A 26818-nucleotide genomic window follows, 5' to 3' on the forward strand; every position below is an offset into this window, starting at 1 on the left:
GCAGGACCACGGGCTTGCAGGGGAAAAAAGCCAGGCCATCCAGGCAGCTCAGCACTCGAGCAGCGCCAAGAGTCGACCTCGTGCAAGGTCCTGGCTCCGTAAATCCGCTCCTGCTTCCCCCACCTCCGTTGCGCAACAGGCAAGGACGGCCGTGCCAAAACCAGCCAAGGAGGAAGGAGCCATGTCCAATCGTGGCGCTCCGTCGGTCATGAGACGCAACTTGAAGCCCTTCGACTCCGTGCCGTCGACTTGGACGGGCTTCACCAGAAGCGTGCAGTGCTTCCTAATAGGTGAGCTGGTAGCTACGCGTCGCGCAGAGCCGGCCGCCTGGTTGCATGGCCGCCTCGCGAGGCAATGCCGCATTGCATTGCACGTCACTTCAATGACCTTTGCAGGACGGTCTTTCCTTGGAGCTTGGCCACACAGTTACCACTTCCCTGAGTGGTGGTAGTGAGTGGGGTACGGAGGTCGCACTCGTTCAGGCACATCCAGGAGGCTCGCTCCTGGCTGACTGGAGCTGGTGGTGGGCGACGGCGGGCTTGAGTGGACTCATTGCTCGGCACGGAAATTCAGGCCAGGTGGAGGACGGCAGGGATCTACGGCTGGTTTGGTGCGGCTTGCAGGGCCATCAGGCACTCCGTCGCTCATGGTTCACCACTCAAAACGCTGGACGGTGAGCCCCAAGGAGGCGGACGGCAGGGGAAATCCATCCAGAGACGCGGTACCATAGTATGCACCGACCTAAGCGTTGCACTTGAGGAGCGTGTTTAATGTCCTCTGTTGCGCGGCTGCGTGTCGCGATTTGGGGCATGGCAGCTGGGACTGGCGCGGATCAATCCCACAGTGCCGTCGTCGTGTTCTGCACCATAATCGCCTTGTTGAGGCGTCGACGTTGCAAACGGGATGGGAACGGGGCCTGGCAGTCGAGTGTTTGCACAATGGACTCTGGCTGTGCACAATGCCCGAGTACCCAAGGGAGAACAGGCTTTACTTGGTACATGGCCTCGGGTTTAGTGACTTCGTACAGATTACTGCTGCATGTATCAAACAACCTCCTGAGTGCGGAGGTCCCGAGTTGCGCGAGAAAGCACCAACCCGGCTGAAGCAACGGCCAAAACGAAGACCCCGGGTTCGAGGAGGGCTGATTGACACATCCATGAATGTTTTGTCCTTGTTTGTTTGTTGCACCAGCGTGGTTCCATGATCGTCATGCCCACACCTTCAGGCCTTCGGCTATCCGAGCGAGTAAGGCCATGCTAAAGGCTCTCTCGCCATGGCTTGCTGCTTGGACGCTCAGTCAACCGAGACAGCCGAGCCATCGAACCCGGTGAACAGGGACGGCACTTGATCGAAGTGCATCGACAAGGACGAGGTGCATGTCGCGAAGCCATACAAAAGTGGAGGGTACATAAGGCCAGCTGCAGGTCATCCGGAATGAATCGGTGCCCCCTTTTGGCTGCGAATTGAAACCCGCCGTGGCCGTGTCGCAATCAGAAGAAATGCACCAACGCATTGTCCACCGGGACTCTCAAACTGGGTTCTTGATTCCAGGGCTTACGTCAGGATCTCCAAAACGCTCGATTACGCCTCCACTCGACTTTATTGAACCGACTCGCCCGATGCGTGCTTGTTCCAGAGCAGCATCTGAGGCGCCCCTGAGATGGTGAAATCCGGTTCGCAAAACCCCCACCCAGCCCGGACCTCCAAAAGGAACGACAGTGCAGATAAGGACATGGCTCCCGACATATTTATACATTGTTAGATAGGTAGTAGTTACAGGCATGGAAGAGGCGGGCGCGTGAGTGTAGTTTCCGTCGGTTGTTCCTTTCTTTCTCAGCCGCTCGGTCCTCATTGCGCCATATGATCCTCTTCCACCAAGGCTGTCCAATGTTCCCGTCGGTTCCAAAATCTGAGTTGCTGCGCGTATCATGGAAGCTTGGCGTGTTCGCGTTTGATGGCCTGCGTCCCATTGGGGACCACCCGCTGCACTGAGGAAGAGGCCCGCTTTTTGAAGGCTGGATCCACAGCATCTCGAAAGTTCGCAAACCTGCCCGCTCTCATCCATTCCTCGGCAGACATGTGCAACCGACTCTGAGATAAGAGACCGGGTTTCTGGGCCACCATCTCCGAGTTAAAGTCAATAACTAACCAGCAATAACTAGCCAGCAAAGTCTTACAATGCGATGTCTTTCCCGACACCAACGAAAGAAAGTCCAGGGGGCTGCGGTGCCTTGCCGATGCAGAGTATCGGGAAGGTCTGACGGTCTGGCAGCCAATCAGGAGGGGCGCGACGCGTTGCTGCACGACTTCAGAAATCCAATTTAATTATGCGTGTCAACGACGGGCTCCTCCAATCCAGTGAGTCGGTCGGCTTGTGGCCCGCCACAGGGATCGCGACGACGGCAAGAGAGCGAAACCAACACTCCCACTTGCATCCAAAAGCGGCCGCTGTAACGCGGACGCGTGAGATCGCTTTTCCCCCCGTCCAAGCTTGGAAAACCGGCCGGGAGTGCGTCGTCGAACCCAGATTTCCTCTTGGCACATTCAACATGAACACCCACACATTGCATCTCCAACTCGCTTCATCAATATCTTGTTTCCATGCTATATGGCTATCTGCATTGACCCTTGTGCGAATGACGGCTCACAGGCGCCACCGGGATTTCAGTGCAACTCGGCCTTTGGCTTGGAGATTATTGATTGCTGTGCCCCGTGGAACACAACGTTTTGATAGTCGACGGGGTCGAGGTTCAAGCGCTGTGACACCGCCAGTCTCTTCCCATCAGACCACAAACCGGGGTAGTGCCAACGGTTGTGATCTGTCTATCATTCATCCCCAACCACAAAATACAGTAGCTCATCTGGGTCTAGGCATCCAGCTCCATATCGCCCGAGGGCCCGCAGCAGAATGATGTGTGTACACATGCATGCAAACGCTAGAGCGCAGATCCCAGAGCCATGTTCATCGGTCTCTCTTTATCACACACAGAGGCTAACTAACTAGATCGGCACCCTAACCGAATTCCAGCCTTCCACAGCGAAGGTCGAGTGTGGCGGCCCTCTCAAGTTGGGGTGGTGTCACCTTCGGAGCAAACAACTGGGAGCCAATGACTCGGCTCACGCAGAGTTCAGATGAAACTGCTTCTGCCAACTCACCAAGGAGGGCAGCCGTCTCCTCAAAACAAGACCCGAATGTTCTGGTGCTGACTGGAGGGGTAAGGAAAGCCTCCAGAGAAATGCAACCTCGAATGCAAGTCAGCAGCTGAGCCATCATCTGAGGTTGATGCGAATGGCCAAGACATCTCTGCAGAGAACTTTATCTTGCCGCCTCCGCTTCAAGCCCGCGCTCGTTCACCCAACAGAATAGGCCGCGACCCACGAGAGAGAGAAAAAAAGCCAGTTGGTGGGTCTTGTCGGGGGAGCAACGGAAAAGACATTTGCAACCCGGAGACTTGCAAGTTAACAAAGGAGAGATGATTTTCACCGGGCCACCAGGCGGTGTCGAAAACAACGTTGCCGGTCTTCCCGAAAGCGGGCCGCCAAGCCGACCGTTCAAGCCCGGCACCTCGGCCAGAGGGACTCCGACATTTGCGGAGCCGGCCTTCTGCTTTTCGGACTCTTGCTTTGCGAAGATGAAGGCCGGATGCCTGCGGGATTGCTTCACTTTGAGGCGACGACAGCGGACCAATAATGGAAGCGGTGAACCGACGAGAAAAGCCAGTCCCTGCCGGCTTGTCTCATCGGCCGTTTGCGCTTGCCCACAATACTCCATCAGCCCCCCTCACACGCACTCCACAACCGAGCCAACCGAGCCATCACGGAAGGGAAAAAAAAAAGTCAGCCAGCCATCCAGTCTCTTTGCGGTCCAGTCTCCTTGCGGTGTGGCCCGAGACACCAACCACTTGTCCACTTCCGGAGCAAATATCGTCAGAGCCTTCTCTCCTCCAGCGGATGTGTGATTGGAAGGGAGAAGAATATTCCCCTTGTTGCTCCATTCCCTCGGTTTTCCCACACCTGCTGCCGGGCAAACCCAGGAAAGGGCTTGCACAAACACGCTGCTTCTCCATCACATCTACGCAAGGGAGAACCCAAAAAAAAAAAAAGAGAGAGAGGAAAAAAAAAAGTAATTGCCTCAGATGCCTGGTTCCTAGCAGAGAGATCTAACTAAATAGACTCAACGAAACAGCTTGTTCAAAGACGAATTCCAGGTTGTGGGTCCCCGAAGTCTCGAGGCTCAGGCGCTTCCAGAACACCTGCCGAAGACCCTGGCCTGCAGCTGCAGAGCAGTGGTAAGGCTGAACTAGCAGAGAGTGCCACATGAGGCTGACAACCGAACCAACCCCGCAAGAACGGAAAGAGCGAGAGAGATCCCATCAGTGTGGCACCATGTGTGGAAACCTTGAATCTTTTCCCCAATTCTGTGTGGGATGAACCAATGGGCTTGACTCAGAATGGGATGAGCGACGCATATCAGATCCATGCTCAAGGGTACCCCAGACAGAAATCACGAAAAATGCAACCTCTCTCCTCTCTTCGCGATCCCGATTCGGTCCCGTCATTTCGACAAATTCCAGAAAAGCAACTGCTCAAAGCAGTCGCATTTGTGAGTTACTGTGGATTGTGGATCGTGTCTGCCCCGTTTTCCCGACCGTTTTCTTCGGCAGCGACGACTGCAATGATCAAATCGCGCGGGCGTTCACCCTCACACGGCTATCTCGGTGTAACTTGGGTTGCTTGTTCGGTCTTGATTAACATCAGGTATAGCCAAAAGAGAAACAGGGCGGCTTTCCGGGTTTTCAATACACATGAGACCTTGGCTCAAAAGCCGCCTCTAGCAATTGACCCTTTTTGCAGCCCCGCGTGTCCCGTTTCACCGCCCGTGCCGTGGCGTGTTTCTCGGCTATCAGCTCACTGACTTGGGCAAACAATTTGCAGGGACGAGGGCTCTTCATCAGCATGGAGCCGACCGCCGAATTCCATCTCCTGGGCCACCTCAGTCGATTCGTTGAGGGGCACGGGTTATCGAGATCCTGGGAACAACTGTCGAGTACTTGTAGATGCATCCCAGAAGCGTTACCATGGGACCGTCGTCGGCGCCATTAACCCTTGATGAAAGCCGAAGTTGCTACACAGTAACTTTCGAACATCACATCACGACAGGCTCATCCGCACTCCTGTCGCCCAACTACCGACCTCGGCGCCAGGTGCCGCTTGTGTTGCAGCATCTGCCCACTGCAAGGGCCCAGCCTCTACCGTCGTTACATTGCCCAACATCTGGAGGCGGCAAGACGAGCCCAAAGCGCAGAACATCGCCATGGATAATCTGGGACTCTTCACCGGCTCCCAGCCTGCTGAGCCTGAACTTCCAATCGAATAACTCACTACCTCTAACCGCCGCGGCACGGCTTGTGGCTCGTGGATATGCCCCCCAAACTCCAACGTTGGCCCCTCCGTCGCCACCTGCTTGGCCGAGCGTGCCGAGCACCTGACTGCGCCTGGAAACAGCATTCGGAACTTCCAGGTTTTCTTGGGCTGTGGTGGGGAAAGGGCTCTTGTTATCCAGCAAAAGTCGCGCCAACCGGGCGATTCGAGGCCTTCCTGTGTTTCACGGAGATGAATGGCCCATGGGCACGTGTCAGCACCATCATGACAACCCCCCCCCGCCTCGTTCATCTAACAGGGTCGGGCCAATGCAGCCCCTCCGCGACCCGGCGGCGCTCTCCGGCTCCTCTGCCCCGGGCACCGTCTCCGCCGGAAGCGCCGGCGCCGGGCCGGAAAAGCCAAGATGGAAATCTCGATGGTCCAAGGCCGAAGTCTCCTCCCGCACCGCCAAAAGCTCGGGCACAAATATCAAGACAAGCTCAAAAGTTCTGCTTCGGTTCCGTTCACATAGTTCCGCTCAATATCTCCTCACTCTCCGTCCCCGTCACCGAGGAACATTTCTATCCTAGGCGGAATGAAACAAACGCTCAGACAGCATCTCTCAACGCTTAAACCGACGGGCCAATTGGCCAATCGAATCCCAATTTAACCAAAAAGGAACGCGAAGACGCGATGCGGGGTGTGTTTTGGGAGCGGCAGACGCAGTCATGACGCGATTCGCACTGCAGAGCAGTGGCAAGGCGCTAAAACGCGGCGAGGGTTCTCCCACACATTGCTCGAATCCGGCTTTGGGGGAGCTCGAGGGAGGCTGGGGTTGCTTCGGGGGCTTAGGTAAGGAAGCTCGAAGCTCCTCGCATTAGGAAGCTCAAGCTTCAACATATGCTTCATGACTTCATCGTATGGCCAGGCCTCGGCTTCAGAACCGCTTCGCGACATCCACATGCACGACATTCCTCCACGTGCCCTGGAACTCACGTCGTTGCATCTGGAAGGATTCCAGTTGTTCACCGGCCTCCCATTGGAAGCAACTCCGCCACCGAACCCACGGTGATCGATACGGAGCTTCATCAGTTGAAAATCCCAAGAGGACTAACTAGTTGAGTCGGTGATATGAGCCCCTTCACCCCAAACAAAGCGGCGATCGATCTGTGCCGCACGCGTTGCAGGAGAGTAAGTCTCTTGAATGGGTGAATGGATTGAGGGCCCCGGTTCAACCCACACCGAGCACTCAATTCTCGACTTCGCCTGCAGTCAGGAAGTCGGGTTCTTTCCAATCAGGATCCGTCGCAAGCAGGCCTCCAGCTCTGCAGCCGCCCAACCCAGTCTGTCGGGAACAGAACAGCTGCGCTCCAACAGGAGGAGAATGCAGACCTGACGAAACAAGTCGCTCAAGCTTTGCGAGCTGGCCAGCCAATCACAGGCCCCTGCGCGCACTTTACGCGTGATGCGCGGCCCCTCGGCTTGGCGGATCGCGCTGGTGCTGCACTCGTCAGGCACGGCCTGGCCAGCGCTGTCCTATCAGCCCCGGGTTTGCCTGGCTCTCGCTGGACTTTTCGGCTTGTCGCAGCATCCCGAACGCTATTTCTGGGGACGCTGTTTTCTTTTCCCTGAATTCCCGCTCCAACGGGTATGATTCCCGAGCGGAGACGCACTTCCCCTTCCTGCCTTCCTCCTGTGAGGTGCATGTACATGTAGGCAGCCACGACGCAGGGCGAAGTCCGGAGCCACCGGGCGAATATCATTTCCGGAGCCCTCCCACTAAGGTAACTGAACCACTCGCTCAATCCTCCGACTGGCACTTGTTCGTAGTGAGCGTCTTTCTTGTTGGCGCCGCCACTGGCACGGCCTCCCCGCTCCTCACTCACTAGCAGCAACAACCTTGGAAACAACCACGCAACAACTTGGTTTCTGATTGCAATCCTGCACCGGGCCCGCCTTTTTTCTCTGATCTGGGGAAAGCCCACATGAGGGGAAAGGTTCCAGGTTCCGCCCGTAATCTCGGCTGCAAGCGCAACCACCCCGAGCCTCGCCCCAATATTCCTTTTCTTGTCTTGGAATTGGGGGCGAGAGCAAGCCCCAAATCGGGCATCTGCCGGGAAGTTTGTTGACTCGGAAACGATGACGAAGGTCAAAACGCATCCGAGTCTCAAATATCGAGTTTATCTATCCTTCGTGCCTCCCGAATCCCGTTTGGGGGTCGTTCAAACATCGCCCAAACGCAGTCCATGGTTATCCATACACAGTTATTGAGCTGCGGTGATACATATGTCCATACATCGCCCCCTGAACCCAATAACTATTCGTACCGTGGCGCGCTCGTTCGGATTTCAGCTGAGGGTGGCTGCATGGCAAATCTCGATATGATTGCGTGATCTGCGGCCGACCACTTCATTCGGTGTTAGCGTCGTGCCTCGACCATCTCCCTCCCTGGCTTGGCTGTTGGTGAACCCGAAAACGGCGACAGGGGAGAGAGCGGGAGCTTTCGGTTTGGTTTGTCTGTTGGTTGGCACGGCAAAGACCGATCGATAATTTGGTAATGTGAACCAGCAAACGTCTTGCTTGAGCATTGACGTCGTGGTTGAACCAAGTCTTGGAGTGGGCCTTGGACCGCTTTCGCCGGGCAAGGAAGGCTCGACGTCTCGAACCCTGTTACACGAAGCTGATGATTGGCCTTGTTGGGTTGTTGAAATGCGAAAGATATCTGCCAAGGCCCGGGGTCATCCTTGGGGTTCCCCTGAGCGAAGGGACACAGTTTGGGTTCCCAAGACAAGAAAGATCTCCAACGCTTAACAGCATCTGGAACGTTGAAGACATCTCCAATCTCGGTGCTTTCTTTTGGCACTTCAGAAGTCCGAAACCTCTTTCCGAACTCACAACACGGGTGGCACACAAGGTGACAAGGTAGTTATAGGCATCTGGCTAAGGAAGAGAGCAATAAGAGGCGGCGTTGTCAGTTACTCAACACTTTGAGTATTACATGACAGACAAGCATTGTACTATTAGTAACCCCCTATTGCCGGGAAGCTCGACAGCTCAAGCCAAGAGAGACCATGTTGCCAGTCTGTTGTTAGCTGTCAGTACTGAGCAGTTGCCGCCGCCCCCACGACCGAATCCAACCTGACATAGGCCCTCTCCACGGGCTACGCGGATGTTAGTTTGCATTACGGGTGATGATTTTATGTGAGAAATCCCTCGAGAAAAAAACAGAGGGGTTGTAACGAGACATCTCTCGCTGGCGAGGGTGCCTTAGTCGCCGGCCAAGTCCGGTTTTGTCACCACAGGTCTCAAGTTCATCTGCAAAACGTAAAACGAAAACAAGTACACGCTTTCACAACTGACCTCTAGCATATGTGGTGTGTACAGGCTTGTACTCATTCTATTCGTCGTTGTTGACTTGCCCCTATCTCCGAATTTGCTTGCTGAGTCTCGTCCAGGGCATGACACCCGTACAAGTTCACCATAGCTCATCCGGTGTGATGTGGGCCGTAGCTTTAAATCCATGAGCAGAGTGTCAGGCTGGTTCTTACGCTCTAGGTAAAGTAGTATGGCAGTTATGGCCATCCAATGCCCAGGCCGTGTCGTGTAGAGCACATACTTGTCAGTGTCCTCGAAGGCATCCTCTCCTTCAACCCAGGGGTTAGATACTCTGGTAGCATCAGGCGAGCATTTAACCATACCTCGGCCTCCTGATACTAATAACTGAATGTGTTTCGACCGCTATCACATCACAGTCAGGCGTTATTGACGAGTGACGAAGGCATCCCACTGGGCGAGCCACCGGCCTTCACAAATTCGCCGAGCGCAGCGCCGGGTTGTAGGTTGTACCCCGGAGGAAAACAGTAACGTGGAAGCAGCTTTCTGGCTCTTCTCGGTGATGGGAGAAATAGCCATGGTGATCAAAAAGAGTACCCAGGCATGGTGTGAAATGGAGTCAATATGGATCGTGGTGGAGCAAAACATCAAAAACATACAACACCGGGGATTCGCTGGTCGTCACCGACCCAACTACTGATCCGGCGGTCGCGAGTTTATCTAGGGGAGAGCGGACGGGATCCCGAGTTTTCTAGCGCCTATGGTCGTATGTGATAGATTGGGGTTGGTGTTGTGGTATATCAAGGGGCGACCGGGAGTAGCGCCACTGGGTATTGACACGTCGCCACTCAGCCGCCCACACATACGGTAAACCGGCTACCCTAATAACAGTCAATGACATCAAGCCTCTTACTTAATTCATTAAAGTATGACTTGGGGGGGGCTTGGTCAAGTTGGGGAGATGGTGAGCAAGGTGTCGGAAGGAAGGCCAGAACTCAAGAATCATCATCCACACCTGGCCTTGACAGTGGTAACGCGTGATTCATGACAGCAGAGATCTGTTATTTACGGCTGCTCAAAGCTCGACTTGAAATCAGGCTGAAGGCCTGGGTTAATTGAGGTATTCTGTCATCTCGTTATTGTTACCCCTATCCCGACTTTGGCCAGTTTAGGGGATCAACAAGCCCTCATGAATGCAGGACGCTGTGACTGTGGATGAATAAGGAGAGAACAGAAAGACTTTGCACCATCTGCGTGTATAGAGCTCGATTATTGACGGTGTGCTGTGTTGGCGTGGAGGCGCTGTGGCACCGACTGTTTACTTCGCAGCCCCTTTTCACCCGACGGATGCCAGAGCCGCAACAAGCGCGACGGAAAATACATTGGAACTGGCCGCTGCCAATATGGGATATCTAGGGCTGCAATGTGCTCTTTGCATGTCGCCAGTAAAGGATAGCGGTGCTATGATTCGTGTGGGAGGGCTCGAGCAAGTCAGCATCCAGCGGGTTACGCGGACTCCACGGATCAATCGTCTTTGCGTTGAGCACACATGGCATACAACCAATCACCCAAGCTGGAAATGAGGTTGGAGACAACGTCCAGCACTTATTGCCTGACTGTAGTGGTATTTGCACCAGCGTCATGCCACGTAAATTCAAGTTGCCCCTCTCCCCGGAACGCCCCGTGGCGATGGGAAGCTATCTAAGATACAGCTCCCACGCCAACCCCTCCCCCCCGCTCCCGCAAAAAAAGCAGACGCGTCAAATGCTCCCCTCAAAAGATCCAAGCGGCGCCGGCTTTACTCCAAACAATGATGGTAGAGGTATGTGTATATGATTGGCGACGACAAAAGAAAGGTAGGTAGTCTGTCTGTGGACACAGAGCGGTGGGTTTGATATATATGGTTGCGTAGTAGGATACCGGTGATGGCGTATGTAACATTAAAAACATAAGGCGACTAACACGCCGAAGAAGTGACGCGGTGCCTGTGCCGGCGATGCATCGTGCGTGTCGCTGGCGGGAACAAAACCATCAACGTCTCGACGCAATCGGGCAACGGTGGGTATCTTGCTGCGATGAACAGCGAAACCGTTGGCCGGCGACTCGACGTTTTTCTAATGGGGTTGGAACGCTAGCGATTGACCCCGGAGGTGGAGGGGCGGGGGCGGGGGCGGTTGTTGCTCAGGGGAATGGCGGGCCCTGGCCACGAGGGGGAGGGAATCCTTGGTTGCGTCGGCCGTTCTCCCCGCGGGCGGCTACCCATTCGGCATTGCCGCTCTGGCGTGCGGGTACGTCGGCAGACACGGGGACCTTGGTGTCGTCATTGGACGAGGACCCGCCTCGGGCGGCCAGTCCAGTCCTGCTCGGGCCGGCGTCGGCTGCTGTTGGCACGAGCTGGGTTACAGCCTGCGTGATCGAGGCGACGACATAGCTGCGGAGTTCGCGATCCTCCCTCGAGTCCTCCTTTTCTAGATCGAAGCGTTTCTGCTTCTCCAAGTTGGCGCGGCGGAGATGTTTGATCTCCTGCATGACATACAACATGACCTCTTCGGGGCAGCGGTTGCGCTCGTTGTAGTACTCGGTCTTGCGCACGTAGCGCCTGGTGACATCGGTAGCGCCCTCGTGCGAGAAGGCGATGCAGTACGACATCTTCTTACCCCAACCCTCGGTGTACAACCTAGGATTGTCCCACGCCTCTTCGCAGGCGTCGATGTGGACCCAGCGCTTCTGGTGCTCCGAGTAGACCTCGGTCCACACGTGGTCTTCGGCGTTCCATACCCAACGGACGCGGCCGCCGATGGCGCGGCAGAGCATGCTGAAGCAGTTTGCCCACTCGCCACATCGCCCGCGCCGTGTCTGCATGAGGCGCCAGACGTCGCTGTACCGGGGGAAGCGCTCGTACGCTCGGCAGTTGTTGTTGGAGCAACGGTAGAGCTCGACGCGCAGGGCACCACAGGCCTTCTCGTCCGGCGTCGGCTGCGTCATTCCTTGTGCGATGGTCGGAGAAAAGCAGACTGGGCACTGGGGGTTGTTGACCCATGTGAAGAAGTCGTTCTTGAACCACCTACAGCGGAGAGAGGTGAGTATGAGGCAAGCTAGAAATTGGTGATCCTATCAACCCGTGATAAGAAACGTACCTTAGGAGGGCGCGGATCATGCAGTCCTGATAGCCCCATTCCGCTTTGCGCCCATCCCCCATGCTCTCGGCCTCGGCTTGGAGCACCTGGCACTCCTCCTCGGCCTCTCCATAGATCCTGTCGAGTGGAATCGCCTGCAGGGCCTCGTCAAGCAGGCCGGGGTTCTCGTACTTCATCGGTGTTGCTGATAGTGATATGAGGAGGTTTCGAAATCGGGTGGACTCGAGATCGTCGGCTGCTGGTGGGGTCGGAACCTTGGGAAGGTTTCGGACGGATGAGTAGGAAGGCGGTGTTAGTGCGTCGCCCGACGTCCCTGGCCTGCTACGATCGGCGGCATAAATATCTCGGAGGTTGCCCGACGATGCGCTGTGCCCGGGCGCAGGTGATCCTTGGCGGGATCGTGTCGAGAGGTCGGTTAATCGCTTCGTTCTCAGGAGCTGCTCGAACTGCACCCTCAAATCGTGCGCCCATTCCTCGCCATACTGGTCCCCGCCCCGAGAGGCATCCCTCCCATTAGCATCCATGTTCGTTGTGTGCGATAGCCAACTGGTGCCCGGAGGGTTGGTTGTGGGCGACGGGCGCTATTTAATTGAATCGGGGAGGGCGTCTCGACAAGATGTCGCCACAGGGAAGAGCGCAACTTCGGATGCGTCGTAACGTCCTCTTCTTTTTTGTTGTCGTTGTCGTTGTCGTTGTCGTCGTAGTCAAATTGATCTGTTAGCTTTTCGTCGCCCGGCGGCGGGTGATAAGCAGTGGATGTCGTAGTCGTCAAGTGGTGGCGCCTAAACGCTGGGCCACGCAACGTTGCGGATGACGAGTCGGGGTGCGCCTCTCGTGACCCTTGTCTTCCTTGCCGCTCACTCAATCGCCGTCTAAAAAGGCGTCGGCTGTCGACAGACAAGCGCCTTCGCTGTCTGTGAGATGGCGCGCAATCCGAGATGGTCGTCGGGCTTGGAGGGGGATCGATTCCTCGCGACGCCGGGGATGGGGATAGGATAGGATGGGGGTGGTGAGTGGCAGGTTAGAGATCAGAGAAGACCAGCGCAGGTGGGCCGGGGACAAGAAAGACAAGGGGCCAGAGGATAAAGCTGCGGACGGGTGGGGAGGGGTGGGGAGGAGCCGACGCAGGCGTGTGTAATGGCGTGCGCCCGTCTCGGCGTCCCCTAACCACACACTGGCTGGAGGGTTGCGCGGCCGTTCCCAAGAATGTCCTGCAAGTATTCTGTACGGATACATGCACTGAGGGCGCAGATGGCATGTGTCATTTAGGTACCTCTTCCTGACGACTGCTCGTGGCCACGGGCCGATCACCCTTTTCTCATTTCAGATCTGAGCACAGCATTTGCCCGCCTTACTGGCCACTCGCAAGACCGACGTAATCAAAAGGTCGAGGATTGAGCTGTTGGGAGTGCCCGGAGAGGGGTGCAGGCAACGAGCAGACGTATCTCGCTGCGTGGAAACAGCGACGGCCCACGAGAGAAGTGGAGGGGGAGCACATGGAGAGGGAGGCGTCTTGGACAGAGAACGCGCGTCCAGTTTGCGGCCACGACCAATCAGGGCCAGGTTCGGATCCCTCCGCCCCAAATGGGATCCCCACATCGATCGGTCTCCGCCTCACCATGACCCTTGATCTTTCAGCGATTTTCCACAGGCCTCACTCACCAGGACGGACTCCAACGGACCTTGGCAGCGTATGTGGAAAGGCTCTGTGTTGATCTCTTTTCCATGACAAGGAAAGATGGAGGATGGTGTTTTATCGGGATTTTTTAAACGGGGAGCGGCAATGAATTGGATGGATTATGGATAATGGGGGTTACGGATACGGGCGGGAAGTGCAGGTACCGGTCGGAGGTGGGCGGCACCATGACGAGTCGTGGCTCGCGGGTGGCCAATCCCACTTCTGGTAATTCCTGTACTGTGGCTGAGGCTCCAGCCTTGCCATTCGCCAGCATCGGACCGTGTGGGGAAGGCCGCCAACAGTGCTATTCGCACGATTCGATTCGACACCCACTCTCAAGCCACTGCAGTTCGAGTGCACCTCGAGTGCACCTCACAGCGAGTTAGATAGAATATTGGCACACATTTGGCGATCATGGTTTGCCCGCCGACAATCTCGAACAAAAGTGGAAGGTTTCGACCGGTTTGATATTGAATTCGCCAATCATATCATATTTTACACAACTGCTGGTGAGAAATGCGGATGAAGGCGCGGCGGTCGATGAATTTGGCGAACTCGACTCCTTGACAACAGCCGAGACAGCGGGACAGCCTTGCCCTCCCTGGAGCCTCTTGTTTGCCAACACGCATGCAACATACGAAAACCGACTCGCCCACTTCACCTCAGCTTACCGACGGTATTCAACCTTGACTGTTCGATGACGAATGCCACGGTTTAACGTTACCACCGGTCACGCACGGAGCCACGGAGCCATGGAGCCATGTGCGCCTTCCATGTTCCTCCGAGTTAACTTCCGCGGTGCCTCAGCGCCCGTCTTCCAACGGCTTAAATCGCCGATACATGGTGACATGTTCAGCCCGAGTGGTTGTCGACATTGTGGAAGCGTTGATCCAAACACCCAGGTAGCTGACGACTTGCTGTTGCCAATTGCCACCAACGGCCTCGTGCCATTATCGGGTTAGTTACCTACTCGTCATCTCATTGTGCTCGTGCACGTCGTGTTAGAGGTTGATTCACTGAGCAGACGCCTGACGCTCTCACGCTCCATACCTATCAACCGAATCCGAATGGTCCCGGTCCAAGGTTTCCGTGGAAAACCCTCTGACAGTGTCTATCCCGTCGGCTCATAGGCGGGAGCACTGTGCGGCTGGTATGGGATGGACAGCACAATTCTGATGGTGGCGTTGAGGATTACGCGGCATTCGGCTCTTTTTCACCTTCTCTTGGCAATCCTCCACACGTCAGAGGACGACGACACGACGAACTCCATCATCCTTTTAACATCAGAAATCCGCCACCCGTTCGCAGCATCCGTGGTATCGAACCCGGAGGCGGACTTTGTAAGGAATTGTTCACTCCTCTCCTTTTTTTTTTTGGTAAGCGGGGACGTTTCGTGAGGTTCATTGCCAGGCTCCCAGGTTCACCCGCCTGCCCCCAACCCGTGGGTCTTCTGTCTCGGCTATCGACAACACGGGGAGCACATGGATTTATTCCCCCGTCTGGCTATCGACAACACGGGGAGCACATGGATTTATTCCCCCGTCTTGGCATGTCTTCGGCCAATGTATCTGTAAAGAACCTGCAGGTGTGTTCAGATATTGGCAGGTTGAGTCGTTTGGGTATGAGAGCAGGTGGTCGGCTACCCATCATGTCAACTCCATGAAACAGCTTGCCCCCGGCCTGTTTGGAATCTCTCAGCTCTGGCCACGCCCGTTAGCTGGGCCACCAGGCCACCTCGAGGCGATTGACCAGATATCGAACCCTCTCGTTTGATGTTAAAGGATACTACGGTGATGTAGATCAGCCTCATGTCAACGTGCCCGACAGGTATCAGCTAAACCATTTTCTTGCCGCCTCGGCCCTTACTTCTACCTCCATACCCACCTCTCATACGTGTACCATGTCTCGTTATTCCCCAGACCCGAGTGTAATCGATGCCATTCGGGCCTCAGATTAGACTGTGTCTGCCATGACTGTCTGAACCAGCCATCTCTGGGCTTTCTCTTCAACTATCAGCCTTTCCCGACTTCATCCACTAGCTAGGGGCAAGCTGGGGCCCACAAACGGGTCCAACATCCACCACACCGGGCCATATGTTTCCGCGTAACTGATACTAGCTAGCGAAATCCTCTCGGAGAGAAGGGAAACCGATTCAAGGCCTCACTCTAAAAATACCAAACCGACCTTTCAGCCTCGACCCGAGTGTTCCCGCAGACCATCCCCCTCCCCCGCCCCAACCACCCAGCCTGCCAGCCAGCCAGCCAGACACGACGGGTGACGGAAGACCCAAAGCGAGAGAGAGGAAGTGAACCCGACCTCGACGCGCGTCTCACAGCTCCGATCCACCCGAAAAAAACCTTTCCGTGCCCCGTGCCCCAGAATATTGCCGCCAATTTTGCCCCGAAGGGGTCCCCTACTAGACACATCAGAGGCGCACATCAGAGACCTGCATGCCATCGCACAACTCACCCGCAGATTGCGCGCAGACCGCTCCCTCGGGTATCCTACCACCCTCCTGTGTGTATGTACATGAGACGGACGGAATCGGGGGAAGTTCCCTTCTCCTCCGCGGCTCACCTCACCCCCCCCCCCCCCATCCCCCGGACCCTCCTGCTCTGATACAACGATGGTAGCCGCGGTGGGGGCCGGAAGAAGAAACAGACCACCAAGAAAGCAAGTATCACAAAGGCCGACAAGTCACATGAAAAAAACACATCCCCTGCCAGAAACGCAGGATAACATGAGCGTGTGTTTTGTTTGTGTGCCGACTAGCCTGTGCCTCCCCGACCTCCTCTCGGGGAACACAAGCACGACATGATGGAAGGTCGAAAGAAGAAAAAAAAGGGCACACGGAAGCGTAAATCCCGCGGGCCCGGTCCACGGTTCACTCCCCTTTGTCACACTCATTCCCTCGGCCTTTCCCTTGCCCCTCTCCCTTGCCCCTCTCCCTTGCCCGTCTTGCCGACGGGGATGTCAGGACCACAGGAGGACCGCGTCATCTACTGAGGGGAGGGGGGGAGGGGGCCACGCAGAGATCCACCGCCGCCGCCGCCGCCGCCGCCGCCGGCTCTATCCCCATCCTATCTGCGGCTGGCCGGGTTGGGAGGCGAGGGATTTCTGTTTTGGGACGGGAGCGGTGTCCAAGGCGGGTGGGTGGTGGGTGTTGGTTGATGTGTGTCCGTCCGTCGATCGATGGCGTGCAGAGATGATCCTGTCCGGCAGGTGGTCATTCGTGGTATGTAGCAGGGCCGGCGGTCCCATTGACTGACTCTCTACGGAGAGTGGAGGCCAGGCAGGGTGGGGATGCATGGGACAAACAAACACCAAGTTGCGGTTCTCAAGAAGGAAAAAGGTTTGGCGCGGGCCCTCCGAGGGTGCCAGGCTCGCCGTAGATCCATCCACCCATTCATACACGGCCTAGTTACCCCAGGCTGCAAGTTCTCGCGCAAGCAAGCAGGCAGGCCGGGTCTATCACAAGCTCGCTACACTCCCTCATGCCACACGCAGAAGGCGCTCATCATAAAACAGAACATGTACATACCACCCACCCACATTCACCTCTCCCACTCGCCCTCGGCGAAGTAACGTTCCGGCAGGTCCTCGCCAGTCAGCGGGCGCTCGACAAGAGCCACCTCGAGGGGCGGCAGGGCCCCCTCGGGGACGATCCCATTCGTCAAGCCGGGCAGGCCCTCGACCGGGACGATGCCCAATATCGGGCGGAACTGGTAAGAATGCCACCACTTCGGCGCCTTTGCCCCCTGCCCCTCCTCCTCCTCGTCGGCATCTACCGCGCCGCCGCCGCCGTTGGCGCCCTGCTGGTGGTCCCTCAGACGCTGCAGCTCGCCGCCATCGGTGTCGTCGTCATCGTCGTCGTCGACCCCGCTGCTCGCGCCGACGCTCTTCTGGTCGTCAGCGTCGGCCATCTCCACGTCCTCCCACCTGGCTCCGTCGGGCCCCAGGGCCGTCTTGACGCGCTGGGGTGCGAGGGACTGCTTGTCCATCTTCCCGCCCGCGCCGCCGTCCTGCCCGCCGCGCTTTCGCTTCGTGCCCTGCCTCTGCCCGTTCTTGTCTTCCGATGAGTCCTTCTTCTCCACGTCAAAGTCCTGGGACAGGTCCAGCATGAAGAGGGAAGAGACGCCGTAAATCCACGCCCTGTGGCCTTGCCATACGACCCCCTTGACTTGGTCCCGCGTGTCCCTGAATTGTGCCGGGAGCTTGGGGTACGTGTTCCGCCGCGACCACTCGGAGAGCGCGCCGCGGAGGGGGTTGAAGACGAGGAGTGACTTCACCGCGGTGATGGCCATCAGGTCATAATCACCGTCGTCCCGCTGGGATTTCGCAAACGAGAGCAGCACGGGCGCGGCGGACAGCTTGGGGAGCAGCTTGGCGTTGGGATTGCGGACCCAGCGCTCGCCGGCAACGTCGTCTGTCTCCTCATCTGACGAGTCATCCGACGACCCGCTGGCCGCATCATCGTCATCTTCGCCGGCCGTGCCATTCGCCCCCTCGCCGGGGCCGCGTAAGACCCACGTGTCGATGAAGCCTGCCAGGTCAGCCGCGCTGAACAATCTGCTGTCGGGGGAGAAGGCCATCTGCGTGACGTTCCGGTCGTAGGATCCGAGACCGCCAAGGAGGAGGTGCTTTGGAATCTGGCGCCGAAGTCGGTGCAATTTGTAGGGGTGAGAGATCGAGTACGTGGCGCCGGCTGGTGACTCTGTGGTATGCACCCTGGCGACCATCACTTTGCTCCCTTCTTCCGCCCAGGATATCCACCGGTTATCCGGCGAGATCTGGATCTTGGTCGCGGCAAGGCCGGCCGTCGGCATGTCCACTTTCCTGATCTGAAGTTGCTCCATTTGGCCCCCCCTTGCAAAATCAAGCTGGAACACCTTGATGTCTGTGGCAGTTGAGGCGACGAGAAGCGTTCCATCCTCGCTAATTACGGCGGATGATATGTAGGAGTCTCCTTTTACCAGCACCTGGGCGAGAAGCTTCCTGTTCTTACGGAGGCTAAGGGCGGCTTGGGGGTCGTCGAGCAGTTTCTGTGCCGGGCTGTGGAGGTGCCATATGCGGATTTCGTTTTCCCACCAACTAAGGAGGAAGCGCGCTTTGGGAGCGCTGTGCAGTGGCGCGTTTTGCGGAAGATGGGGCAATGTTCGATGATACTCCCTTCCAGCAGCACGCAAGGGCAGGGCCACGGGAGTCGCGTCCGAGCCTTCGAGATCCGTTAGCTTTGCCAGCAGCAGCGCGAGATGGTATACATACCGCCAGAAACCACAACACTCATCGCTTTGCTCTCAAAGGAAGCCATTGCCTTGACATCGTGTTGGTGATATCGGCGATGGAACACCTTTGACCAACGGCCAACCTGCCCAGCAATGGGCTCGTAGATGGCCGTCCGCCTGTCCATCCCCCCCGAGACAATCTTAGAGCCGTCTGCGCTGACGGAGAGACACAATACGTCCTGCGAATGACTCTGAATCCGCTGCGCCTGAGTGTATGTCCTGCCGTCCCAGATGCACACCTGACCGGTCGAGTCCCCGGACACAATATCCCCGTTGGGCAGGCACTTGACAGCCCACACGATGATGTTCTTAGAGCCCCCAGAGATGTCGGTTCCGAGAGTCATCTGCCTCAGCAATGTGCCGTTTCGGATATCGTAGGCGCAGATGGTGCTATTCGAGCAGCCGACGACGACGACGTTGTGAGACTGGAAGGCGATGCTGACAAATTTGGTCTTCTTCGACGGGGTCCGGATAAGGGTCTTTTGGAACTTCAGGTCGCCGTCCTCGATCGAGTAGAGCACCAGGTTGCCATCGACGGTGCCAGCAACCAGCTTTCGGCTGCCGGGCGCGGCGGCGCCCTTGTTCGGGGGAGGCTGGACACCGAGGCACCATATTTCGCCATGCTGGCCGCTTGCGTGCTTCTTCGCCTTTGCCTTCTCCAGATCCCACTCGGTGATGGTGGTCGTGTAGCCAATGCTAAAGAGGCGCGACTTGCCATGGATTGTCTTGCCGTCGGCCATCTCCTCGTCGGGCTCCGTGACCCAAACGAGGCCATCGACACTCCGATCCTTGCCGCCGGGAATTACGAGTTCTTGATGCCAGGCACCCTGGAGGGGGTTCCAGATTTCAATGTCGCCATTGGCTCTTCCGATCGCTAGTCGAACCTGGATGTGTTTTACGAGGTGCTTCTTCTGCGACGAAACCGAGGGGAGTGACGAGTGCGTGAATGCGACCGCATTGATGGCCGAGGCAGGATAACGGACGAATCGGCACCGGTGGATATCCATGCTTCCGGTGTTGTCAGCCCTGGGGTCGCGGGGAAGGGCGTCGGATCCGAAATTCCTGAAGGGTATAAAAGCGGCTGCCGACTGCCTTTTTTTTTTTTTTTTCTGCCGCTTCCAAAAGCTTTTGGAGGGAAGCCGGTCAGAGAATTAAGCTATGGTCCGTGCGCGATAGCAGATGGGGCGCGTCAGAAAGCCCAATCCGACGCCTGGGCAGCTCGATAGCCAACAAAATTCAGGGGTTGCTCTAGGGCGTTCTCACTGGATTTCTTGTTGCCAAGATCGGGCTTGGTGCCCAGCCATCACCCCACTGCGCCCCGCGGTCAGATAATCGTCGAGTCTCACATTCGAGTTGGTTACTCAACGCCGTCGCCGAGGCACCTCATCCAGTCACAAGCCGGTTAAAATAAAGGAGCTGGATCCGATCTGAATATATAACACACCTCGAGGTTTCCAGTTTCAACTTATTTTGGAAGGCGGCACCAAGTGTGAACGACGTCAGTTTCCCCCGCTTCAATCAATTCCCTGCAGTCAAATTCTGTACCCCGCGACACAGCCATTCAACACAACCCTGGAAGTTGTTTCAAGGAGCAAAGAGCTCGGAGTATCAGGTCCTCGGCCGAATACACCTCAGTTTTGGAGTATATATACCTGCCCTGACTTTCAGTGTCCGGCGCATTCCGAGGTGCGGGAGCGAGAGAGGGAGAAGACCTGGGTCCGATAATACCCCTCCCTATCCGTGGTGATTTACCTTGCACTTTCATCTCTTGGCATTTTGAGTTGTTCAAGTGAGTTGAAGGAACCTAAAAGAGCCTAAGGGAAGAAGGACTGTCCTCGGCCATATTTCTCAACATTATTCCGCATTCGGCATCACTGCAATCTTCCAACAACCGCCCTCCCGACATCCGTGGTCATCGAGATATTGAGTCACCGCCGCCATCCTCCCATCATGGATTTCAACAGCTCTTCGCCCTACCCCGAGGGTGTCATCTCCTTTCTCGACACGGATTTGTACAAGCTGACTATGCAATGTGCCGTCCTAAAATACTACAAGAATGTTCCCGTCACCTACGCATTCACCAACCGGACACCGGAAAAGAAGCTCTCTCGCAAAGCCTTCCGCTGGCTGGAAGACCAAGTCAGGAAGCTTGGAAATATCTCTCTCTCCGCCGAGGAGTTGTATTACCTAAAGGAGCACTGCCCCTACCTGTCGCCCGCCTACCTGGAGTTCCTGTCCGAGTTCCGCCTCCGCCCGAGAGAACAAGTCGTGCTCAGCTTTCTGCCGACGGGAGACGACACCGGCGCCGAGACCGACATTGGAGATCTGGATATCAAGGTCAGCGGCATTTGGGCCGAGGCTATCTTGTACGAGATCCCGCTTCTCTCTTTGACCTCGGAGGCGTACTTCAAGTTCATGGAACCGGACTGGACGTACGAGGGCCAGGAAGAGCTAGCGTTTGAGAAAGGGATGCGTCTGTTGGAGGCCGGTTGCGTTTTCTCGGAATTCGGCACCCGCCGGAGGCGAGACTATCATACCCAAGCGTTGGTGTTCAGGGGCCTCACCAGGGCCGGCAGGGAGGCCGAGAAGCGCGGCTTGCCTGGGAAGCTCTCGGGAACGAGCAACGTCCACCTGGCCATGCGCTTCAATATCCCTCCCGTCGGCACGGTTGCGCACGAGTGGTTCATGGGCACCGCAGCTATCGTTGGAGATTACCGCAAGGCTACCGAAGAAGCCCTGTGCCACTGGGTCGGCTGCTTCGGAGAGGGGGTGCTCGGCATCGCCTTGACCGACACCTTTGGGACGCCCGACTTCCTGACCGCGTTCAGCAAGCCGATCGAATACTTGGAGCCGCCCTCGCCAATCACCGCGCGAAAGCCGAGCGTTGCCGACTCCTTTATCTCGACGAGCCCCTCGGTGGCGTCCCACCACAAGTCCAACAAGACATACGCCGAAGTCTTCACCGGCGTCAGGCAAGACTCGGGCGATCCCAAGACTTTCGTCGAAACCATTAGGAAGTTCTATCGGGAACAAGGGATCCACGACAAGAAAGTCATTGTCTTCTCCGACTCGCTGAACATTGACCGATGCCTGGAGTACAAGGGGGTGTCGGAGGAAGCTGGCTTCCAACCGACGTTTGGTGTTGGCACGTTTTTGACAAACGACTTTGTCAACACCAAAACCGGCAAGAAGTCAACCCCCCTGAACATTGTCATCAAACTTAGCTCTGCGGACGGCAACCCCGCGATAAAGATCAGGTAAGTCATCTTTAAGCTCCGAAATGCTCTTCACTGTTGCCAAACATCAACTAACACTCTCGACAGCGACAACATTGGAAAGAATACCGGCGACAAGGCGACGGTCGAGAAGGTCAAGCGCGAACTGGGCTATGTCGAGAAGGCCTGGGAGGGCGGCGATGAGACGGCGAGGTGGGGTCGCGAAGAGGACGCACTCAAGCAGTGATCTTATTCCGCCGCCTTGTCTTCTTTGGACTAACATGCATTTTCCGGGATTAGGATAGTTCCCTGTGGTCACAAGGACTAGGCATATGTATACCTGGGGCAGGACAGGTCTTTTGTATTTTGGCATCGCGCTAGAACGGCGTGCCGTGGTTAGAGTTCGCATACCTACATAGACCATCATAGAAACCGGTATCAAACTCCTCTTTTATTTCCTTGAAATAACACGTTTCGCTGAAGAGGAGGGTCCCACAAGTGGCCGGTTTAGACTACACTCAGTCAAAATCACATATCGCTTTTCTCTGCCTCCTGTTTTGATTTAATATCTGATCATACCAGGAACGGGGACCCCAGCCTGCTGATATCGAGTGGTTGTAATCACCCGCGAGTCATAAAAGTGCACAAGAACAATGCGTAACCCCATAAAACCTACCTACCCGGTCACGCAAGCGGTCTTGGTCATATTTGGTCAGTTGTGCGAACAACTCATCTCGCACAAGGGTATCGCCCTCCGGAATATTCCGGTTGTGGACTCGACCTGAGCAAATAGGGGTCTTGTACGCCCTCGAGCTTTTGGACTTTGGGCCTTGAAATTTTTGAAATGTAGTAGTGGCACCAATCAACTACCTTGAGTGTAACAGTTTCGAAAGCTCGGTAATCCTGCCAAAAGAAGCACTCTACAGCGAGAAAACCCTGTCCTTGGGTGGACTACCTGCTCCTAGTTACACCTCCCCGCCGCCCCCTTCCCAATGCTCGGCACTTTCGCCCCCGCATAGCTGCCCCCTTTCGTCAGGTAGACTATTACCTGTGCAACGACACGTAAGTTCAGCCCCTGGATATGGTAGCTATGCCCTGCTGCGCTAGAATATACCTCACCGGAGGACAGCGTCGGTTGGGCTTGCCGTTCCCACCACTCGACAACCAACAGTCGGCGGTCAAAATAGCCTTTCCCCACCCAACGTCACACAGCATGCCATCTCTGTGCGGCCCACTCGCCCTAATCTGGCAGTTTGGTTTGCTTTAGGGGTGGGGGGTGGCACATCTGTCCAATCTGCGGGAAGGGAACCGGTTCTTTAGTCAGACCGGCCCCCCTCACTCTGATATTAACAGGCCCGCCCCTCCCCGTTTTAGCGGTCAGACCATCATGGACGGGTAGCAGCCTATTCGCCAGCCCCTCGTGGGGGCGGGACTGGGTGAACATCTGTCATCTTTCAAGCCCGAGAGAAAAGTTGGCTTGTTGGCGAAGGGGGGATGCAAGCGGGTGACCCAGTGGGTTGGTAAACCCTGGCAGGGGTGGGGTTACCGGGAGAACGAGCCGGGAGACAGGCCGTTACCAGCCCGTTGGCCCGGAGTACGTATCCTTTACGTACATACGGTTGGTTGTTGGTTGTTGGTTGGCGGTACAGTGCGGTACGCCGTCTGACATACTGGATACGCCTGGAGTAACGAACAGTCTGTCAGACGTCAGGCGATCTCGCCCGGGAGTATCTGGTTCCTCTGAACGATGTTCCCTGCAGTAGTGCTGACGAAAGACGCAGGTTGCTATTAGCCAACGTCTGGGCGGCGTATGGCGCTGGGGGGTTGGCCGATACCGCGGGGGCTAAGGAATGGGATGGACAGAGGTCGTGAAGGCCCACGGAGCAGAAAATGGGGGCCCAAGAAGCTCCCCAGACTCGCGTGACGCGGGACGAGGACGAAAGGATCCGCTTTGTCGATGTATGATGAATCGGATGACGGAAGACTGCATTTGTTCAACTTTTTGCATCCGTCCGAGGCCCTAATTGCCCAATCACCCTCAAAGGGCGGCTTGGAGATGGGCGCATCGGGCTCAGCCAAGATGGGGACACGGCCCCCGCCGCGATCCCGCATGAATACTGTGTAACTTTTGAACCAGACTCCAGCATCTGGTTGCCGTCCCACGAAGTAGCGGTCAAACCAGACCAACGATGCCCACAACGAGCGCAAGTTGGGGGAAGAGTCCCTGCTTCTCTGCTTGGCAGGAGTGCGGCGCAGGAGGCTCAGGAGGCCCAGGCTGAGCGTCTCTAGAGTAGGCTCGCTTGGGCAATCGAGAGTCAGCTACTCAGGGTGCTCGGACGACCTCGAAAGGTGGGTTCACATTTCGAATCGAGCCGTCTGACTGGATCGATCTCGAGACGCAAAGCACCAACGGACCAACGGGCAAGGCTACTGCGTGAACTACGCCGCTTTCGTCAAGCGGCGGCGGCTTCGGGAGATCTCTTGATGAGAAGCAGTCTTGCACATGTGACGCGGTCTTGTTCCGTCATTCTGTCCCTCTCGCCGAGTCAGGTATAGTCAGTCCCGACACTCTGGGTCGCCCCGCTTTCGGTCTCACCAGCACCAACAGGCGGACGCCATCAGCCTGTTGACGAATGACGAGCAGCTGGGGTTCAGAGGATCGGTGGCTTGGCGTCCGGAAGAAGAATAGTTGGGTTTGGAGGGGGCGGCTTCCACGCTGGGATCCTGATCCTTGGGTCAGCGAGTCCAGACAAACACCCCTTGGATTGAAACAAAAGAGAAACCGGATTCGTTCAGGGAGGGTTTTGCCCCGCAGTGTCTCGCTTTTGCTGAAAGTCCATTACGCTGCGATGTCAGAGGTTTTCCTTGATCGGTTGCAAAGCGGCTTCACCATTGGTGTCGCTGGTGTGCGGGAGTGATGCACCCCCTGCTGTGCCTTCCCCTCTCGTTGTCTCGAGAAAAGTCAAGGCTGGTTGCTGTTGGCGCTAGTTAACTACACCCGTTAGTGGAGTTGGAGGGCCCAGACCCCGACGAGCCCGAGTGGGACATTTGTGAAGCCGGTGTTTGTCAGGATGCAATTTCTTGAATTGTCGACATTGGAGACTGTCTTTCGTGTGGCGCGAAAGAAGGAGGGTGACTGGTGGGGGGAAAGGCAGTCACCTGGGCCGCTCACGCATCCAGTTGCGTTCAAATTCTTGCTTTTGGCCCGAGCCTGGAGCTGGCTGGACCTCCCGTCTCGTGCCTTCCAGAAGAAGTTGGTAGGGATGAATGGACCCACTCGGCGGTTCAGTAATTTCAGTCTTAAGGTCCTTCCATCCATCCCCCCCCGCCAACTTGGTCGGACCGAGGCCAGTGAAATTGTACAAATCATGACAACTACCTTACCTACCCACCTAATAAGACACGTGCCGACAAAGGAAACTCGGAGTGCCGTCAAAATGGCCAGGTTGTATCGCAAGCAGCGGTGAGCAGTATCGGCAGCGTTAGGCCCCGTCAGCAGGACCTGCCATTCATTTCCAGGACGCATCGCTTCATGATTGGGCCCTCACTTTCATCGTGTTCAACAATCCGACCCGACAGCTTGGAGCCGATGTTCAGCTTTGTTTAGCTAGCTGTCACGCATTGGTCACCAGCCGGTCTAGTCTAGCCAGTGTAGCCGACTGTGTGCATGGAAGCCCTTGCGACAAGGCGGGACCGTCTTTCTCGGCGAGATTAGCTGATCCTCGAGTGTCGTTGTTGCTCATCATGAGGCGCTAGACAAGGAACTGGAAGGAGGGGAGGGCACGTCAGCAAAGAGAGGCATGGGATGACACCGGCCGCATGCGTCTCTTGTCCCAAGAGAGCTGAATGGCACTGTACGATCTGTACGGACCTCTCGCAAGATTGAATGACGCCCCACAACGACTGGCAGGAGGGGCTGCGTCCGTGACAGTGCGGACAATGATGGAACATGGAATTTGGTGGTTCGCCAGGTTCGGGAAAACTGTGCCTCGCAAATTGCCGCCCGAAACGCTGAATTGGCCCCCATTCCGCGGCAATGGAAGTGTGTTCGACCGAGTAGGAGCCTACCGCAACCGGGCCACGAACGCAGGTCGCATGATCGTTCGTATGGCCCTTGTAACGGCGTTTCAAGCGACGGATTGAAGCGGGTGCGATTGTGCCGTGACCGGTGGACGCGATGTTGCGCTGGGTTTGAGTTGGGATGGACAGTACCTCCCAAGTTGGTACCGTACTGTGCCAACGCCGGATACGGGAGCGGGAGCGGGAGCTACCTAAGGTAGGGCGGAAAAGCCCTGCGACGGGGGGCCTGTTGGCAACGCACCCAGGCCATTGGGACGGCTTGAGGGCCCGAGAGAAAGATGGAAAGCCGGCAAACACTCCGACAGACAAATGTTGAGGTTCCATGTCGCTTTTACCTTCCATTTTCCCCCAACGCGCCCCCGGATTTCCAGTCCACCAACTCCGTACTCAGCTACGACCCGAAATGGTTTTTTTTCCATACCTTACCTGCCACAGTACACGGTAATTCGCAATTCTCTCGGCTCTGCGAGTTTCGGGCGCAGCTCCTTTCCCCCAGCCAACCTCTGCGCTCGGGATGTTGCGGGAACCCCACACAGCCTCCCGCACCTTCTTCTGCGCGAATCCCGCGGAACCCTGAACCCTGGGTTTCACACCAGAACTGGGAGGGCCTGCTTGGTTTGATGGATGGGCGGGTAATGATCGCTCCACTGCGTAGGCGCCGATGGATGTTCTTTCGAACCACACCGGTCAAAGAATCGCCAGCACGCGCCCCAAGCTCGCGCCATCGCG

The 26818-nt window shown here is 56.6% G+C and overlaps 8 protein-coding genes across 8 annotated transcripts; 4 read left to right on the plus strand and 4 right to left on the minus strand.

Moving 5' to 3' along the window:
* Nucleotides 1–1430: 1430 nt before the first annotated feature.
* B0H64DRAFT_9600 (uncharacterized protein) lies at nucleotides 1431–2196 on the minus strand. The gene has a single exon (XM_062809033.1). The coding sequence runs from the start codon at nucleotides 2063–2065 to the stop codon at nucleotides 1529–1531; it is 537 nt and encodes a 178-aa protein (XP_062663732.1). The 5' UTR covers nucleotides 2066–2196; the 3' UTR covers nucleotides 1431–1528.
* Nucleotides 2197–3482: 1286 nt separating this feature from the next.
* Nucleotides 3483–4614, plus strand: B0H64DRAFT_9603 (uncharacterized protein). The gene is made up of 3 exons (XM_062809034.1): nucleotides 3483–4123; nucleotides 4173–4289; nucleotides 4349–4614. Exons 1-3 carry the CDS (start codon nucleotides 3691–3693, stop codon nucleotides 4429–4431), a joined length of 633 nt encoding a protein of 210 aa, XP_062663733.1. The 5' UTR covers nucleotides 3483–3690; the 3' UTR covers nucleotides 4432–4614.
* A 464-nt stretch (nucleotides 4615–5078) lies between these two features.
* Nucleotides 5079–5377, plus strand: B0H64DRAFT_437391 (uncharacterized protein; the record flags this gene model as incomplete). Its single annotated transcript, XM_062806246.1, has 2 exons — nucleotides 5079–5089; nucleotides 5161–5377. The coding sequence occupies 2 exons, from the start codon at nucleotides 5079–5081 to the stop codon at nucleotides 5375–5377; spliced, it is 228 nt and encodes a 75-aa protein (XP_062663734.1).
* A 5325-nt stretch (nucleotides 5378–10702) lies between these two features.
* On the minus strand, nucleotides 10703–12523 carry B0H64DRAFT_9664 (uncharacterized protein). Its single transcript, XM_062809040.1, has 2 exons — nucleotides 11832–12523; nucleotides 10703–11758 (listed from the first exon to the last, which is right to left on the minus strand). The coding sequence occupies exons 1-2, from the start codon at nucleotides 12353–12355 to the stop codon at nucleotides 10876–10878; spliced, it is 1407 nt and encodes a 468-aa protein (XP_062663735.1). The 5' UTR covers nucleotides 12356–12523; the 3' UTR covers nucleotides 10703–10875.
* A 404-nt stretch (nucleotides 12524–12927) lies between these two features.
* On the minus strand, nucleotides 12928–13907 carry B0H64DRAFT_380297 (uncharacterized protein). The gene has a single exon (XM_062802725.1). The coding sequence runs from the start codon at nucleotides 13428–13430 to the stop codon at nucleotides 13155–13157; it is 276 nt and encodes a 91-aa protein (XP_062663736.1). The 5' UTR covers nucleotides 13431–13907; the 3' UTR covers nucleotides 12928–13154.
* Nucleotides 13908–14568: 661 nt separating this feature from the next.
* B0H64DRAFT_9675 (uncharacterized protein) lies at nucleotides 14569–15033 on the plus strand. The gene has a single exon (XM_062809041.1). It carries the CDS (start codon nucleotides 14667–14669, stop codon nucleotides 14904–14906), a length of 240 nt encoding a protein of 79 aa, XP_062663737.1. The 5' UTR covers nucleotides 14569–14666; the 3' UTR covers nucleotides 14907–15033.
* Nucleotides 15034–16571: 1538 nt separating this feature from the next.
* Nucleotides 16572–19886, minus strand: B0H64DRAFT_351715 (quinon protein alcohol dehydrogenase-like superfamily). Its single transcript, XM_062801471.1, has 2 exons — nucleotides 18775–19886; nucleotides 16572–18724 (listed from the first exon to the last, which is right to left on the minus strand). The coding sequence occupies exons 1-2, from the start codon at nucleotides 19799–19801 to the stop codon at nucleotides 17064–17066; spliced, it is 2688 nt and encodes an 895-aa protein (XP_062663738.1). The 5' UTR covers nucleotides 19802–19886; the 3' UTR covers nucleotides 16572–17063.
* Nucleotides 19887–20744: 858 nt separating this feature from the next.
* B0H64DRAFT_437394 (Quinolinate phosphoribosyl transferase) lies at nucleotides 20745–22256 on the plus strand (the record flags this gene model as incomplete). The annotated part of the gene is made up of 2 exons (XM_062806247.1): nucleotides 20745–22051; nucleotides 22118–22256. The coding sequence occupies 2 exons, from the start codon at nucleotides 20745–20747 to the stop codon at nucleotides 22254–22256; spliced, it is 1446 nt and encodes a 481-aa protein (XP_062663739.1).
* Nucleotides 22257–26818: the final 4562 nt, after the last annotated feature.

This window comes from Chaetomium fimeti (assembly GCF_033439085.1).
Source record: "Chaetomium fimeti strain CBS 168.71 chromosome Unknown B0H64scaffold_1, whole genome shotgun sequence".
Taxonomy (NCBI): domain Eukaryota; kingdom Fungi; phylum Ascomycota; class Sordariomycetes; order Sordariales; family Chaetomiaceae; genus Chaetomium; species Chaetomium fimeti.